General features: G+C 45.9%; 1 protein-coding gene across 3 annotated transcripts in view; it reads left to right on the top strand.

The window, feature by feature from the left end:
* The window catches only part of DMXL1 (Dmx like 1), a 692,618-nt gene that overhangs the window by 291,746 nt on the left and 386,198 nt on the right, over positions 1 to 14,674 (top strand). For all 3 annotated transcript variants that reach the window (XM_029570948.1, XM_029570967.1, XM_029570958.1), the window contains exons 14-15: positions 4,785 to 4,874; positions 12,383 to 12,485. In XM_029570948.1, coding sequence (XP_029426808.1) covers positions 4,785 to 4,874; positions 12,383 to 12,485 — 193 coding nt within the window. The remainder of the gene's footprint in view (positions 1 to 4,784; positions 4,875 to 12,382; positions 12,486 to 14,674) is intronic.

Raw genomic sequence — 14,674 nt, 5'->3', positions numbered from 1 at the left:
GCACACTGAGACGACGATTTTAAAGTATTATTCACTATGCCTAGATCTTTTTCCTGGGTGGTAGCTCCTAATATGGAACCTAACATCGTGTAACTACAGCAAGGGTTATTTTTCCCTATATGCAACACCTTGCACTTGTCGACATTAAATTTCATCTGCCATTTGGATGCCCAGTCTTCCAGTCTTGCAAGGTCCTCCTGTAATGTATCACAGTCTGCTTGTGATTTAACTCCTCTGAATAATTTTGTATCATCCACAAATTTGATAACCTCACTCGTCTTATTCCTTTCCAGATCATTTATATATATATATATTGAAAAGCACCGGTCCAAGTACAGATCCCTGAGGCACTCCACTGTTTACCATTTTCCGCTGAGAAAATTGACCATTTAATCCTACTCTGTTTCCTGTCTTTTAACCAGTTTGTAATCCACGAAAGGACATCGCCTCCTATCCCATGACTTTTTAGTTTTCGTAGAAGCCTCTCATGAGGGACTTTGGCAAATGCCTTCTGAAAATCCAAATACACTATATCTACCGGTTCACCTTTATCCAAATGTTTATTAACCCCCTTCAAAAAAATGAAGCAGATTTGTTAGGCAAGACTTCCCTTGGGTAAATCCATGTTGACTGTGTCCTATTAAATCATGTCTTTCTATATGCTCTAAGATTTTGATCTTGAGAATAGTTTCCACTATTTTTCCCAGCACTGAAGTCAGGCTCACTGGTCTATAGTTACCCGGATCACCTCTGGAGCATTTTTGAAATATTGGGGTTACATTGGCCACCCTCCAGTCTTCAGGTACAATGGATGATTTTAATGATAGGTTACAAATTTTAACTAATAGATCAGAAATTTCATTTTTGAGTTCCTTCAGAACCCTAGGATGCATACCCATCCGGTCCAGTTTGCTACTCTTTAGTTTGTCAATCTGGCCTACTACATCTTCCAGGTTCATAGTGATTTCGTTCAGTTTGTCTGACTCATCACCCCTGAAAACCATCTCCGGAACTGGTATCTCCCCAACATCCTCATTAGTAAACACGGAGGCAAAGAATTCCTTAGTCTTTCTGCAATGGCCTTATATTTCTCATTACCTCACTTAGGGTCTCATTTACTAAGCATGTTTCCCAAAGACACAGAATGGGAGAAAAGGCTAAGTGAACCAGGCCCTTAGATTTTATATACATAAGAGCAAAAATACAGATACTCATACTGCCACTTAAATGCATTACCAAAATGGATATGTGGATTCAAATTAAAGTACTAATCTTTGGGTGTGAATAAGTGACAGGACTAGGTACATTCTCGGTTGTTGGCTTTTGATCAAACTTTTTTTTCTTGCTATGCGGTTGATCTAAGACATTCTATGTCTATGCTATGTTACATTAATCTGCTTAATGTAACTCATTGGGTCAAATTCAGGAGATTATTTTGTATGAACTTGTTTTTGAAGAAGGTGCGAGCTTGAGGATAAGTTATTAGAGTGATGTGGAGGCAGGTCATATGTTTTGTGATCTCATAATGTGTTAAATATATTTTGTTAACACTTGTTGAGGCAGTTACAAAATTGCAGAATATCAAACATTAATATAACAAAATTGCTTACCTTTAAAGGGTGTTCTCCATGGACAGTAGAACAAATCAGCCACACAAGTGGATGATGTCATCTGACAGCACCAATGCAGAATGTGCTCTCCAGTACTCAAAAAGAGCTAATGTTTTTCTGAGTATGTGCACATGTACCCATGCAGTCGCCAGCGCACAAGCCTCAGTCTCTTACCTAGCTAAGTTTCAACTCTTCTCCCTAGAGTGGGATTGTGTAGCTGGTTATGATGAATAGATACAATCATTAAATAAAGAATGAGTGAGAACAGAGTAAATAAATACAATCATTAACTACAGGAAAGAGTAAATACATTTGAGTACAATGTGGCCCAGGTAAAATGTGGCCCAAGTACAGTTGCTATATTTATCCATTCGTATATTCTGTAGCTTCCTAACGAAATAGTTCTGAGCATATTACAAACATAGCGTTTATAAAGCTTTCAGTTGACAAACATTCAGACTTTGTTATATATGTTTTGTGAGAGCTCCATTGTCAATGTTGTGAAACGTTTTATGTACAAGTTGTTGGCGTTCCACTTCTGAATCTCAAAATATGATGGTCAGAGTCTGACTTACATTTTTAAGTTGGATGCCAGATAGTCAAGCTCTGATTAAGGATATAGTAAGTTCCTTTTGCCATTTCTATATTACTGTATTATATGCTTACTGTTTTATATTGCTTCTGCTCTTATCCTGGTTTGAACTCAGTTTTTTGTAAAGCTCTTTACGCTGCATTTTGGTTCCATGTAAACCAATGTGATGTTCCCAACGAATGACGGTCTATAAAAAACGTTAAATAAACAATTGTGAAATATTACTGCTTACATGAATATAGTCTTATGCTAAATCATTTTAGTAGTAATCTTGGTAGCAATAACATCAACACACAGTGAGTGAACATCAAGTTTTAGTAATCCAAGAGCCTTTCCCTAAAATTTTCAAGAACAGAGTTGTTAAGAATTCACACTAAGTGAACAAAGATTGTGACTCAATTCCATTTAAACCAATTCATTGTACTTCTAACATTTTTTCCAAAACCTCATTCCAGTACAGCAGAACAGAATCTTCACACTCTAGATCAGGGGTGGGCAGTTCCGGTCCTCGAGGGCCACAAACCAGTCTGGTTTTCAGGATATCCCTAATGAATATGCATGAGAGAGATTTGCATGCCCCCTTTACCCACATTCTTTCCAAGGCCTCATTCCCATCCAGGGGAAACAGCCTTACACACCCTGGACTGTAAACGTCCACTCGCTTTCTACTTAAACCGTACTTCAGTCCATAGGAAATCCACTCAGCTTTTTGTTTCTTATGATCCAAACAAACCGGGTAAAGCAGTGGGTAAACATACCCTATCCAATTGGATAGCAAATTGCATAGAGTTCTGCTATAAACAAGCAGGCCTTCCTCTTCAAGGGCGAGTAAAGGCTCATTCCGTAAGAGCAATGTCAACATCAGTAGCACATTTTCGTTCAGTGCCAATCTTAGACATATGCAAAGCAGCAACATGGAGTTCTCTTCACACCTTTGCAGCTCACTACTGCTTAGACAAAGAAGGAAGACAAGATTCAGCCTACGGACAATCTGTCTTAAAGAACTTGTTTCCTGTTTAATCCCAACTCCTCCTACATCCAATGTTCTGGGATCCTCGGCTGACTCATTCAACAACAATACTTCAATGTTGCCTCAGTACAACCTGACTCAGCCTCTAGGTTGCTATTCACCCATATGTGAGGACTAGCATCCTGCTTGTCCTGGGATAAAGCAAAATTGCTTACCTTGTAATAGGTGTTATCCCAGGACAGCAGGATGTAGTCCTCACGAAACCCACCCGCCACCCCGCGGAGTTGGGTCTCATACCTTTTATTATTTTATTTTTTGCTATCGCTTCATGCTATATAACAGACTAAAGAGAGACACCTGTGGCAGAGAATATCATAGCATGCTGAGCATGCTCAGTGGCCTCACAGGGCCAGTCAAAAGTTTCTAGAAACTTTGACAGAAAGCTTTCCCGCCTGGGCTCCGTTCGGTGACGTCACCCATATGTGAGGACTACATCCTGCAGTCCTGGGATAACACCTATTACAAGGTAAGCAATTTTGCTTTGTTGTAGCTCTGAGCATGAGTCCCTTTTTATATGACTGGATTTGTCCTGTATGTCCATGAAGAAAGCAAAATTGATTATCTGTAATGGGAGTACTCCATGGACAGTAGGACAAACCAGCTACACAATCCCACTCTAGGGAGAAGAGTTGAAACTTAGCTAGGTAAGAGACTGAGGCTTGTGCGCTGGCGACTGCATGGGTACATGTGCACATACATTAGCTCTTTTTGAGTTCTGGAGAGCACATTCTGCATTGGTGCTGTCAGATGACATCATCCACTTGTGTGGCTGATTTGTTCTACTGTCCACGGAGAACACCCTTTAAAGGTAAGCAATTTTGTTATATTAATGTTTGATATTCTGCAATTTTGTAACTGCCTCAACAAGTGTTAAAATATATTTAACACATTAGATCACAAAACATATGACCTGCCTCCACATCACTCTAATAACTTATCCTCAAGCTCGCACCTTCTTCAAAAACAAGTTCATACAAAATAATCTCCTGAATTTGACCCAATGAGTTACATTAAGCAGATTAATGTAACATAGCATAGACATAGAATGTCTTAGATCAACCGCATAGCAAGAAAAAAAGTTTGATCAAAAGCCAACAACCGAGAATGTACCTAGTCCTGTCACTTATTCACACCCAAAGATTAGTACTTTAATTTGAATCCACATATCCATTTTGGTAATGCATTTAAGTATCTGTATTTTTGCTCTTATGTATATAAAATCTAAGGGCCTGGTTCACTTAGCCTTTTCTCCCATTCTGTGTCTTTGAGAAACATGCTTAGTAAATGAGACCCTAAGTGAGGTAATGAGAAATATATAATCTTGCAGAACACACTTAAAGTATATTTTAGATTTTCAATGCAAATGGCATTACTATCTCCCCATATGCACATCATGCAAACTCTTGGATTTGATTTTATAAAGAAAAGCATTAAATATAGTGTATTACTTTACCCATGAACAATAATTTCAATTTATTTTTGAGTACAATTTGGTTTAACTAAAATTATTTATATTTAAGAAAATGTTTGTTTTACTCATATTTTTTTACAGAAGTATGTTGGAGAAGTTTTTAACATCATTAGTCAACAGTCAACAGCAAGACCAGGATGTATTATTGAGTTAGATGCTATTACTGATCTTGTAAGTATCCTTTTATCCCTTAAAATTGTTTTTGCCCATTTATACCTTCAGTGGTGTTTAAATAGCTTTTGGTGTTTTTCCCCCTCCTTTCACCTTTCCCCAGGATAATTTACTAGGCAATGCATGTCTCTTTGGCCAAGGGCTAGAGGTGACTTCTTCTCTAAAATGAGTCAGTTCCCCTTTTTGGTTATCAGAAAGACATGGTTTCCTAGCGTGTAGCAGATGGACTCAGGACTAATGGGTATAGTGTGCTCCTGATAGCAGTTGGAGACGGAGTCAGATTTCAATCTGATGTCAACACTACATATTCCCTTGCAGGAAGCTCTGCACTTCAGTATTTCTTCCTCTCAGCATTAGGAAATCCAAACCAAAGAAGAAAGAAAATTCAAAATCTTACTTCTACAAGACTAGCCCCGCTCTCCTGCAGTGATACCTAAGGGTCCCTCCCCCCAGTCGAGAATTCTTGAGGTGATTTCCAAGATCCCTCAGAGGTAAGCCTCGGTCCAGCAGCCGGTTCTCGGCGTGGACTTAGCCCCCAGGAGGGAGCGACTGAGAGGCAGCGGGTGCAAGACTGAGCGCGGCAGTGAAGGTATTTCGCTCTCCCCCCGCAGCCAGAGACTGCCCGGCATGAGACCGGGAAGCGCCGAGACAAGATAAGGTAGAAAATGTGCTTAAATCTCTGGTCTCCGAGGCTCGGATGGCCGCACAGATCGCCTGTTGGCATCTGTCCCATCGGGTTGAGCAGCCCCAATCTGGCTAGACCCCGATCTGGCTTGAAGGACCTCCCACGTGGAGATCCTCAGGGGGTCGCCATCTTACTCGCGTGGTCGCCGGCTCCATTTCCCCCCCTCCCCCTTGATCGCCGTACTGTCCGCCTAACTGAGCCATGCGCACAATGGCGAGCCGGGCGCATAACGTACTTGTGCGCACAGCAGCGCGTGCATAGGTGTCGTGCGCACAGCGAGGTGCATGAGGGTGCTGAGCGCATAGCGCCACCCTCAATGGCGCCCGGTGCACAAGTTTGGCTGCGTGCGCATCCCCATAAGCACACATACCAGCCTGCACGCATATCTTCGCAGCCCGCACGCACACCCTCTGCACACCCGGAATGCATATCTAAGCCTCCCGGCGTGCGCATATAAACGCACAGACCGGGCTTGAATGCCCCTACACGCACAAACCATGACACCACCGGCCAAGAAAGCCAAAGCAAGAGCCCTCTGCCCAGCCTGCCACATAAGAGCTGTGCAGCATGAAGAGGCTATTACCCTGTGCCTACTGTGCGAGACGGCTCTGGGAGAACCAGGGTAAGGTCCCCCCCACATCCCCCCCCCCCCAGCCAGTACAGGAATCCGGATCAAACGATAGTACCCCGGACCTCTTTATCCCCAGCTCAGCCCTCCAGACAGGGCCCTCTGGGAATGCCGCTGGGTTCAATATAGACCCAAGAACCTTTTCCTGGGTGGAATTCTTTAAAGATCTGCAAACCTTCATCCAGGTGCAATCGGTGCCACCAGTGACACAGCCACAGCCTCCACTAGAGGACCCAAACCTCCCAGGCCCTTCGCGGCCTCCCAGAGACATGCCTCCCCCAGACAAAAGCCTAACCCTAGGGGACACGGACACCTTGGAGGAAGACCAAAACTCCCTGGAGGGAGGGGAAATTCCTCCAGGAGTGGAACCATACCGAACCATGATGCACATCTCCAAAGACGAACTTTTGGACCTCCTGTCTCTGAGCCTGAAGGAGCTGGCCATCCCAGGCCAAGCGCCACAGCAGAGCCAAAGACGAACCCTCTTCTGGTCAGGCTAAGTCAGGCCTCACGCCATTTCCCATTGCTGCAAGCTGTACAGCAACTGATCGACCTGGAATGGAACGCTCCCGAGGCCAGTTTCAAGGGAGGACGGGCCCTAGAAGCCCTATATCCACTGGAACCCTCAGCCAAAGAACTCCTGGTATTTCCTAAAGTGGATGCCATGGTCTGAGCTGTTACAAAGCTCACTACCATTCCAGTCGAAGGAGGCGCGGCACTCAAGGATGCCCAAGACAGACGTCAGGTATCCATCCTTAAACAGTCATTTGATGCAGCAGCTATGACACTACAGATCGCTGCCTGCTGTGCTGTGGTGACACGCACATGCTTGTCAATGGCCAGGAACATCACCATGCCCGTCGAAATATTAGAACCAGGAATATCCTTCCTCATGGATGCGACTTCCGACCTGGTGCGCTTCAGCTAGGGGCGTCTCATCCATTGTGGTAGCCAGAAGGCAACTCTGGCTCCGAAGCTGGTCAGCTGACGTGACTTTCAAAATGAAACTCCCGAGAATGCCATTTAAAGGAACCCTCCCTTTCGGAAGCAAACTGGAGAAGTTAGCCGACAAATGGGGCGAATCTCCAGTACCTCTGTTACCGGAGGACAAGATCAAGAGAAGCCATTGCCCCTCTCCCCGATCATCCAGGGGCAGAGGAACACAGCGTTTCAGACCGTACGAGAAATACATACCAAGCACCTCGCCGTGCAGGCAGGGGCCAGTCCTTTCGGAACAAACACAAGAGGGGAGCTGGCTCAGGTCCAGGCTCCAGCCCCACCCCACAATGAGAATCAACAGACCCATTTACAGGAAGAAGCCATAGGGAGCAGGCTTGCCCCATTCTACCAAAGATGGGTCGAGATAACGTCGGATAAGTGGGTCCTAACCATCATTCAAGAGGGATACTTTCTGGACTTCCACAGCATCCCTCCAGACAAATTTGTGAAATCTTCTTGCCATTCCCTCTCCAAGAGGATGGCAGTGGAAACCACACTAACCAAATTGCTCGCCTTAAAGGCTATAGCACCGGTGCCCATGCACCAATGAAGTACTGAACACTATTCCATCTATTTTATCATTCCCAAGAAGGAGGGAACAGATTGGCCCATCCTGGACCTCAAGTCTGTGAACCGCTACCTGAGGATACCACACTTCCGCATAGAAACCCTACACTCTGTCATAAGAGCGATACAGCCAGGAGAATTTTTGACCTCCCTGGACCTGTCAGAAGCCTATCTGCACATCCCGGTCCATCACAATCATCAGCGCTTCCTACACTTCACGATCCTGGACTATCACTATTACTTCCGATCGCTACCCTTCGGCTAGCTACAGCCCCTTGGACATTCACCAAAATCATGGTCGTAGTGGCGGCGACACTGAGGAAAGAAGGAATCCTCGTTCACCCATATCTGGACGATTGGCTGATCAGGGCAAAATCCTCAGAGGAAAGTCATCAGACGATCACCAGAGTCAAAAATCTACTGGAGAACCTCTGATGGGTCATCAACGCAACAAAGAGTTGCCTGCAGCCCTCCAAATCTCTGGAATACCTGGGAGTCCGGTTCGGCACCCAACAGGACAAGGTCATTCTTCCCCCTACAAGGAGAGAGAAATTGATGGACCAGTTGAGAAAACTGATGAACTGTCCTTGCCCCACAGTATGGGACTACTTCCAAGTCCTCGGACTCATGACATCAACCCTAGAAGTTGTACCATGGGCATGGGCCCACACGCGAACACTACAGTGTCTGCCTCCAGTTACCGGCGGAGGTACGGATCCAGCTCTTATGGTGGCTACAAGAAGACCACCTGAGTAAGGGAGTAAGACCTCACCACGGATGCGAGCCTACAAGGGTGGGGAACCCACTGTCAGGAACTGACGGCCCAGGGGCAATGGGACAAGGTAGAGTCAGGATGGAACATCAACCATCTGGAAGCCTGAGCAGTCAGACTAGCCTTCCTACGATTCAGTCACAGACTCCGGGGCGAATCCGTCAGTCATATCTGACAACGCCACAACAGTGGCCTACATCAGTCGACAGGAACCAGAAGCCAACAGGTGTCCCTGGAAATAGACCCCCTAATGGTGTGGGCGGAAGCAAACCTTCAAGGGATCTCGGCCGCCCACATCGCGGGAAAAGACGTCATCGCTGCAGATTACCTCAGCAGGGAAAGTCTCTAGACCCAGGGGAGTGGAGGCTGTCAATCACAGCCTTCCAGTTAATAATAGACCGCTGGGGAACTCCAGCCATGGATCTTCTGGCAACTCAGTCCAACGCCCAAGTCCGCACGTTCTTCAGCCGCAGACTAGAACTACAGTCCCAGGGGATCAACGCCCTCGTCCAGACCTGGCCATAGGAAGACCTGCTGTGTACGCCTTTTCTCCATGGCCACTATTGGATGGGATCATCCGCAAGATAGAACACCACAGGGGGCTAGTACTTCTAGTCGCCCTGACTGGCCAAGAAGGCCATGGTACGCAGACATGCGAAGACTTCTGGCAAGGAACCTTCTGTGTCCACCTCCACACAGGGACATGCTCCAGCAAGGACTGATCCTCCACGAAGACACAACTCTATTCTCGCTTATGGTCTGCCAATTGAGAGGACTCACCTGAAGAAGAGCGGATACTTGGGGGCAGTGATTGACACCTTGCTCCGAGCACGCACGTTTTCCACATCCTTAACTTACATACGAATATGGAGAATATTTGAAGCCTGGTGTGAATACTGCGACATCCTTCCGCGGACAGTCAAAATTCCCATTATCCTGGAATTTCCTGCAGGATGGCTTGAAGGAGTTGTTTCTCAACTCCATCAAGGTTCAACTGGCCGCGCTGGCCTGCTTCAGAGCCAAAGTGGAAGGCATCAGTCTATCTTCCCATTCAGACGTCTCCCGTTTCCTGAGAGGGGTCAAGCAAATCTGACCACCACTAAATTGACCGCGACCTCTATGGAATCTCAATGTAGTACTCGACTTCCTAGCGGGAGCTTCTTTCAGACCTTCGCGCAGTCTGTCACTGTGGCTCCTGACCTTGAAGACTACATTCCTAGTGGCAATATGTTCAGCCCGTCGCATCTCCAAACTTCAAGCACTATTCTGTCGGGAACCATTCCTCAGATTCACCCCAGGATCCATACAGCTACGCACTGTCCCCTCCTTCCTTCCAAAGGTGGTTTCTCATTTCCATCTAAACCAAACCATCTCTCTGCCATTTCCAGACGAGCATAAGGACTCTGAGGACTCACTCCTTCTTCGCCACCTTAACTTCAGCAGACTCCTAGTCTGAATCCTGGAAAGATTGGAATCCGTACGAAAGACGGACCACCTATTCGTCCTTCACAGCAGGAAGAAACAAGGGGAAGCGGCCTCGCGGGCAACCATAGCCCGCTGGATCAAAGAAGTAATCAAGGCGGCCTACGTAGAGGCAGGCAAGCCTCCACCTGTACAAGTCGAGGCTCATTCCACCAGAGCCCAGGCAGTGTCCTGGGCAGAAACCAAGATGCTGTCACCTGCCGAGATCTGTAGGGCTGGCGACATGGTCCTCCATTCACACCTTCTCGAGGTTCTACTGCCTTGATGTCAAGGCCCGGGAGTACACAACATTTGCAAGGGCAGTACTAAGTGGGCCACGGGCAGCCTCCCACCCGGTTCGGGAGTAACTTTTGTACATCCCATTGGTCCTGAGTCCATCTGCTACACGCAGATGGACTCGGTATCCCGCTCACGGCTGCCTCAGAATACGGAAACCTCGGGTGACAATCCCCGAGAGCAAGACAAGCACGGGTAAGCCACGCTTTACCCCTAGTTAGGACACCCATAGTTACCGGGTGTTGGCGTTTCTTGGTTGAGTGCACTGGCAGTCTCCAGCTAAAATTCACGGCAACCAGTTCAAGTTAACGAAGTTAATCAAGTTATTCAAACACACATATATCCACAATTGCTTTTCGAGGAGAATACTGAAGAGCAGAGATTCCTGCAGGGGTATATGTAGTGCTGACGTCAGATTGAAATCTGACTCAGTCTCCAACTTCTATCAGGAGCACTATACCCATTGGTCCTGAGTCCATCTGTCTACACTAAAGAAAACGAAATTATCAGGTAAGTAATTTCTCCATTATCCTTGCCAGGCTGGTGGAAGCACTAGATGAAGTAGGTGGTTCGCTAGAGGACACAATAGAGAGCGGCAGGAGCATATATACTCCACTGCTGTCAGTCTCCCCTCCTCCTTTTCAAGCTCTGGAACAGTCTCCCTCCCTTGCTGCCAGGCTTTAGGACAGTGATGGTGCACTCCAGTCCTCGAGTGCCACAAACAGGCCAGGTTTTCAGGTTTTCTACAATGAATATGCATGAGAGAGATTTGCATGCACTGCCTCCATTGTAATCAAATCTGACATGCATATTCATTGTGGGTATCCTGAAAACCTGGCCTATTTGTGGCACTTGAGGATTGAAGTTCGCCATCACTGCTTTGACTTCCTCTCCTTTACTTTCCCTAATCCTCCCTCCTTTCCTGGCTTCTGAATATTAGTCATTACTGCTGGTGCCATGATGGCGTTTACTGCTCATTGCAGGACTGCAGAGGAAGCAAGCTTGGTGACTTGGGCTGAAGGGAATGAAGAAATGATAGCAGGATCTATGCAGGTAGTGGGTTTCAAGAAGGAATGGTACAAGCGGCCTCTGTCCCCTCGTCTATTGCTCAGCAGTGGCAGCATGTGCAGGAGCAGCTAAGGAGCTTTGCCTGTTGGCCCAAGCATGCTGGACATGCTCATTAGCAACTATCGTCTGCCTCAGATCATGTGGCTGGACAGTCGTGAGTCAGCATCGGGGACTAGAGAGAAGAACCAATCACTCCTAGGGAGGGGAAAGTGTGATGAGTGAGAAAAGAGCCACTTTGTCCTAGAGGAGGACAATCATTACAGCCCCCAGGTTCTGCCCTGCTTCAGAGCTTGTTGATGGGACTTAAGCATGTCTGTAGAAGGCTGCAGGAAGAAACAGTAAGCAGAAGGTAGGGAGACTTGGGAGAGAGAGTGAGGCATTGTGGGTATGATCGTTGATTCCCACAGGCCTGGAGATAAACTAGACTGACTCCAGCCTTCTTAAAACAGTAACTCTTTTTATTATAACTTCGCACATGCACAGCCATAGACTGTCTTCTCCTCAAACAGTGTACACTCTTTACTTAGTGTGTTGCTTCGTCTCAGCTCAGGGTTTGGAAAGTATTGCATATTGGAGCTGCCTTCCTTCCTCCCAGAGACCTTAGGCCTGGTCTGGTTATCCCCACCTGGATCCCAACTCTTATTCCCCAGTCTCTGCCTGATCTGTCTGAGACCCACCTGCCCCGCAGAATCCCGCCCATAGAGTATACTCTCCTTGGGGAATTTAAGGCATTTAGCCTGGTCCTGCACAGGAAATTAATGGAACACTTAGGGGTACTTCCTCACAGGGATACCGTGTTGGAGTTCCTCAGTGGAGGGGAGGGAGGGAGAGAAAACAAAGCTGAAGGTTTGATTAAGGTGTCTTACACTGGCCCTGGCAAGAGCTCGAGTGTATCACTTACATTCTTAAAAGAGATCTTGTGAAACCATAATAATGTTATTGAGCAACATGACAAGCTCAAGCCTATTGAACTTAGATTAATGCATCACATAGAATTGTATGTCTAATTTCACTCTTGTTTGTTGCTTCAGCATGGCAGAAAGACACAATTGCTTCATGTCTTCCATGAGGACTTCATTTTGGGTAACCATGAAGAAAAAGAAATGCCAGAGAACAGTGTGGTATCAGACTCCAGTAAGGATTAATTCCCACAATAACTAACTAATTAATTTATAGAATGCTGCTGTTTAAGGTCTGAAACTTTGCTCTCTGTGGACATCAGGGGGTCTTTGACCCTTGGCATTATGAGAGGTTAATATCTAATAAAAGCATCAACAAAGTATTGTACTGCATATGTACAATGGAAATTTATATTCCATCTTTGTTTCTTTCTGTAGGTTTAAATTTTCAATTTATTGACTGTTTTTGGAATTTTTTAAAAATGAGTGGAACCTTTAGTACAATATTAAATGCTTTCATCTAATATGAAATGTAAAACTTGATGTTTTTGCTAAAGCACAAAATTCACACCCAATTGGTTACAGATAGCATGAGTAATTTTCCACATTAGAACACTCACAGTGACAAATGTTTGTCACACTTCTGACACCTACTTGTTATGTTTTAAAAATGGAAAACATCACAGCTTACTTTATTTAGCTTGAGCAACCCTCGAATTGTCAGAACTCACTCTCACACCTGCAGTACTACTTGTCTCCTGTCCTACTGCTACTCATTTTTCAAAGTATGAGCAGGATGGCAGTTCTCAGACATGGGTGACATCAGATGATGCTTGGTACAGAAGTTTGACTTCAGTTTCTACAAACTTTAAGCATGTCCTGCTGGGCATGTGCAGCATATACCTCCATGCAGAGCCCCTTCAATCTTATCTTTTCCACAGATCCCTTCGGTCATGGACATTTTCAGTCTCCTGCTGGTAGGGAATTTTTGCTTCCCAGGAGTACAGAAATTGTTCTTCGCAGGGCCTTGGAATCTTTTGTCAGGGTTTCAAGCTTTTTGTATGTTTTCTTCCTTTTTGTTGGCTTTGTGGAGCACTAGTTCCAGTGCCTCGAGGCCGCATTATTTGCGGCTTTTACCAGAAAGTCAGTTGATTTTACTTTTTTTCATCTGATGATCTGGAAAGAGGAGAAAAGCCAGAGACTTCAAAAAGTTCCCCCTGTGTGACATGGTAATTAATATCTATCACTGATCTTCATGATAGTTGAGCCCTTTGTGTGGGGGCTGACCATAAATGAGATTTGCTCTTGAGACTTGACCCCCCCCTAGATGTTGTCATTTTCAGCTTGAACTCGTGTAAAAATTCTTGGGGTACAAAAAGTCCAGCACATCAGCATCTGCATCAGAGAGGCATCAACAAGCTAGGGAGTCACTGTCCAGATGTGGGGCATGGCAGTTACTCAGGAAATAGTCCTCACAGCTGCATACCAGGCAGATGAGGATAATGTCTTGGCGCAGGCTGAATTGGGTCTTGGAACCTCATGAATGGCCCCTGGAAGGGGAAAGCAGAGTAGATATTCAATGAATGGGGCTCACCCAAGGTAGGTCTGTTTTCGTCCCTCTTTAAAGAAAGGTCACACTTTTCTACTTCAGAAAGGGGGTCTCAAGGCAATTCAGGTTTGGATTCCTTTGCCCAAGGAGTCAGGGTCTATTGTACATATATCCTCCCAGTTTCTTTAATGGCAAACACCTTGATGAAATGCAAAAGAGATTAGGAAATTATATTTCTCTTAGCTCCGTTTTGGCTTAGTCAGATCTGATTTCCATTTGTGTGGGTGATGTCCATCAGGAATCCAGTCACTTGAATTCCTCATCTCTCATCACTCAGGATAGGGGGCTGTTGTGCCATCTCAACATTGGGTCCCTGGTCCTCGCAGCCTAGATGTTCAGAGGGTAGCTCTGCAATCCCTGGTTCTCCTACGACAAGCAGGATAGTAGTCCTCACATAAGAAAATAAGAAATTGCCAGCTGGTGGTTGAGGTAGGGTGGGCGTTCCAAGATGGCCAACCCAACGGTTTGAGAGTTTGCGGTCCCGCTTGTTTTTCCTCTAAAAATTAAAATTATGCCACATACTACGAGGAAACGCCATGCCAGAGAGCGCACGTCGACAACTGAGGTTCCTCCGGTTCGGATTGTGGGGCCGATGGATGCTGATTTGTGTTGGGAGGAGCAAAGGCTGGGAGAAGGTTTGCAGAGGGGAGATCGAGAGGAAGTTGAACTCATAACCCCTCAGGAACTGCAAATATCTTTGTCCCTGGCTGATTGTAGGCCTCTGGATAACCCAGCGGAGGCAAGGCTTGTAAAGGCATGGAGGAGTAGCCTAGTGGTTAGAGCAGTGGGCTATGAACCAGGAGATCAGGGTTCAA

Source organism: Rhinatrema bivittatum, chromosome 1 (assembly GCF_901001135.1).
Source record: "Rhinatrema bivittatum chromosome 1, aRhiBiv1.1, whole genome shotgun sequence".
NCBI classification, from domain to species: Eukaryota; Metazoa; Chordata; class Amphibia; order Gymnophiona; family Rhinatrematidae; genus Rhinatrema; species Rhinatrema bivittatum.
The sequence above is the reverse complement of the archived record's forward strand: the minus strand, read 5'-3'. Positions and strand labels throughout refer to the sequence as shown.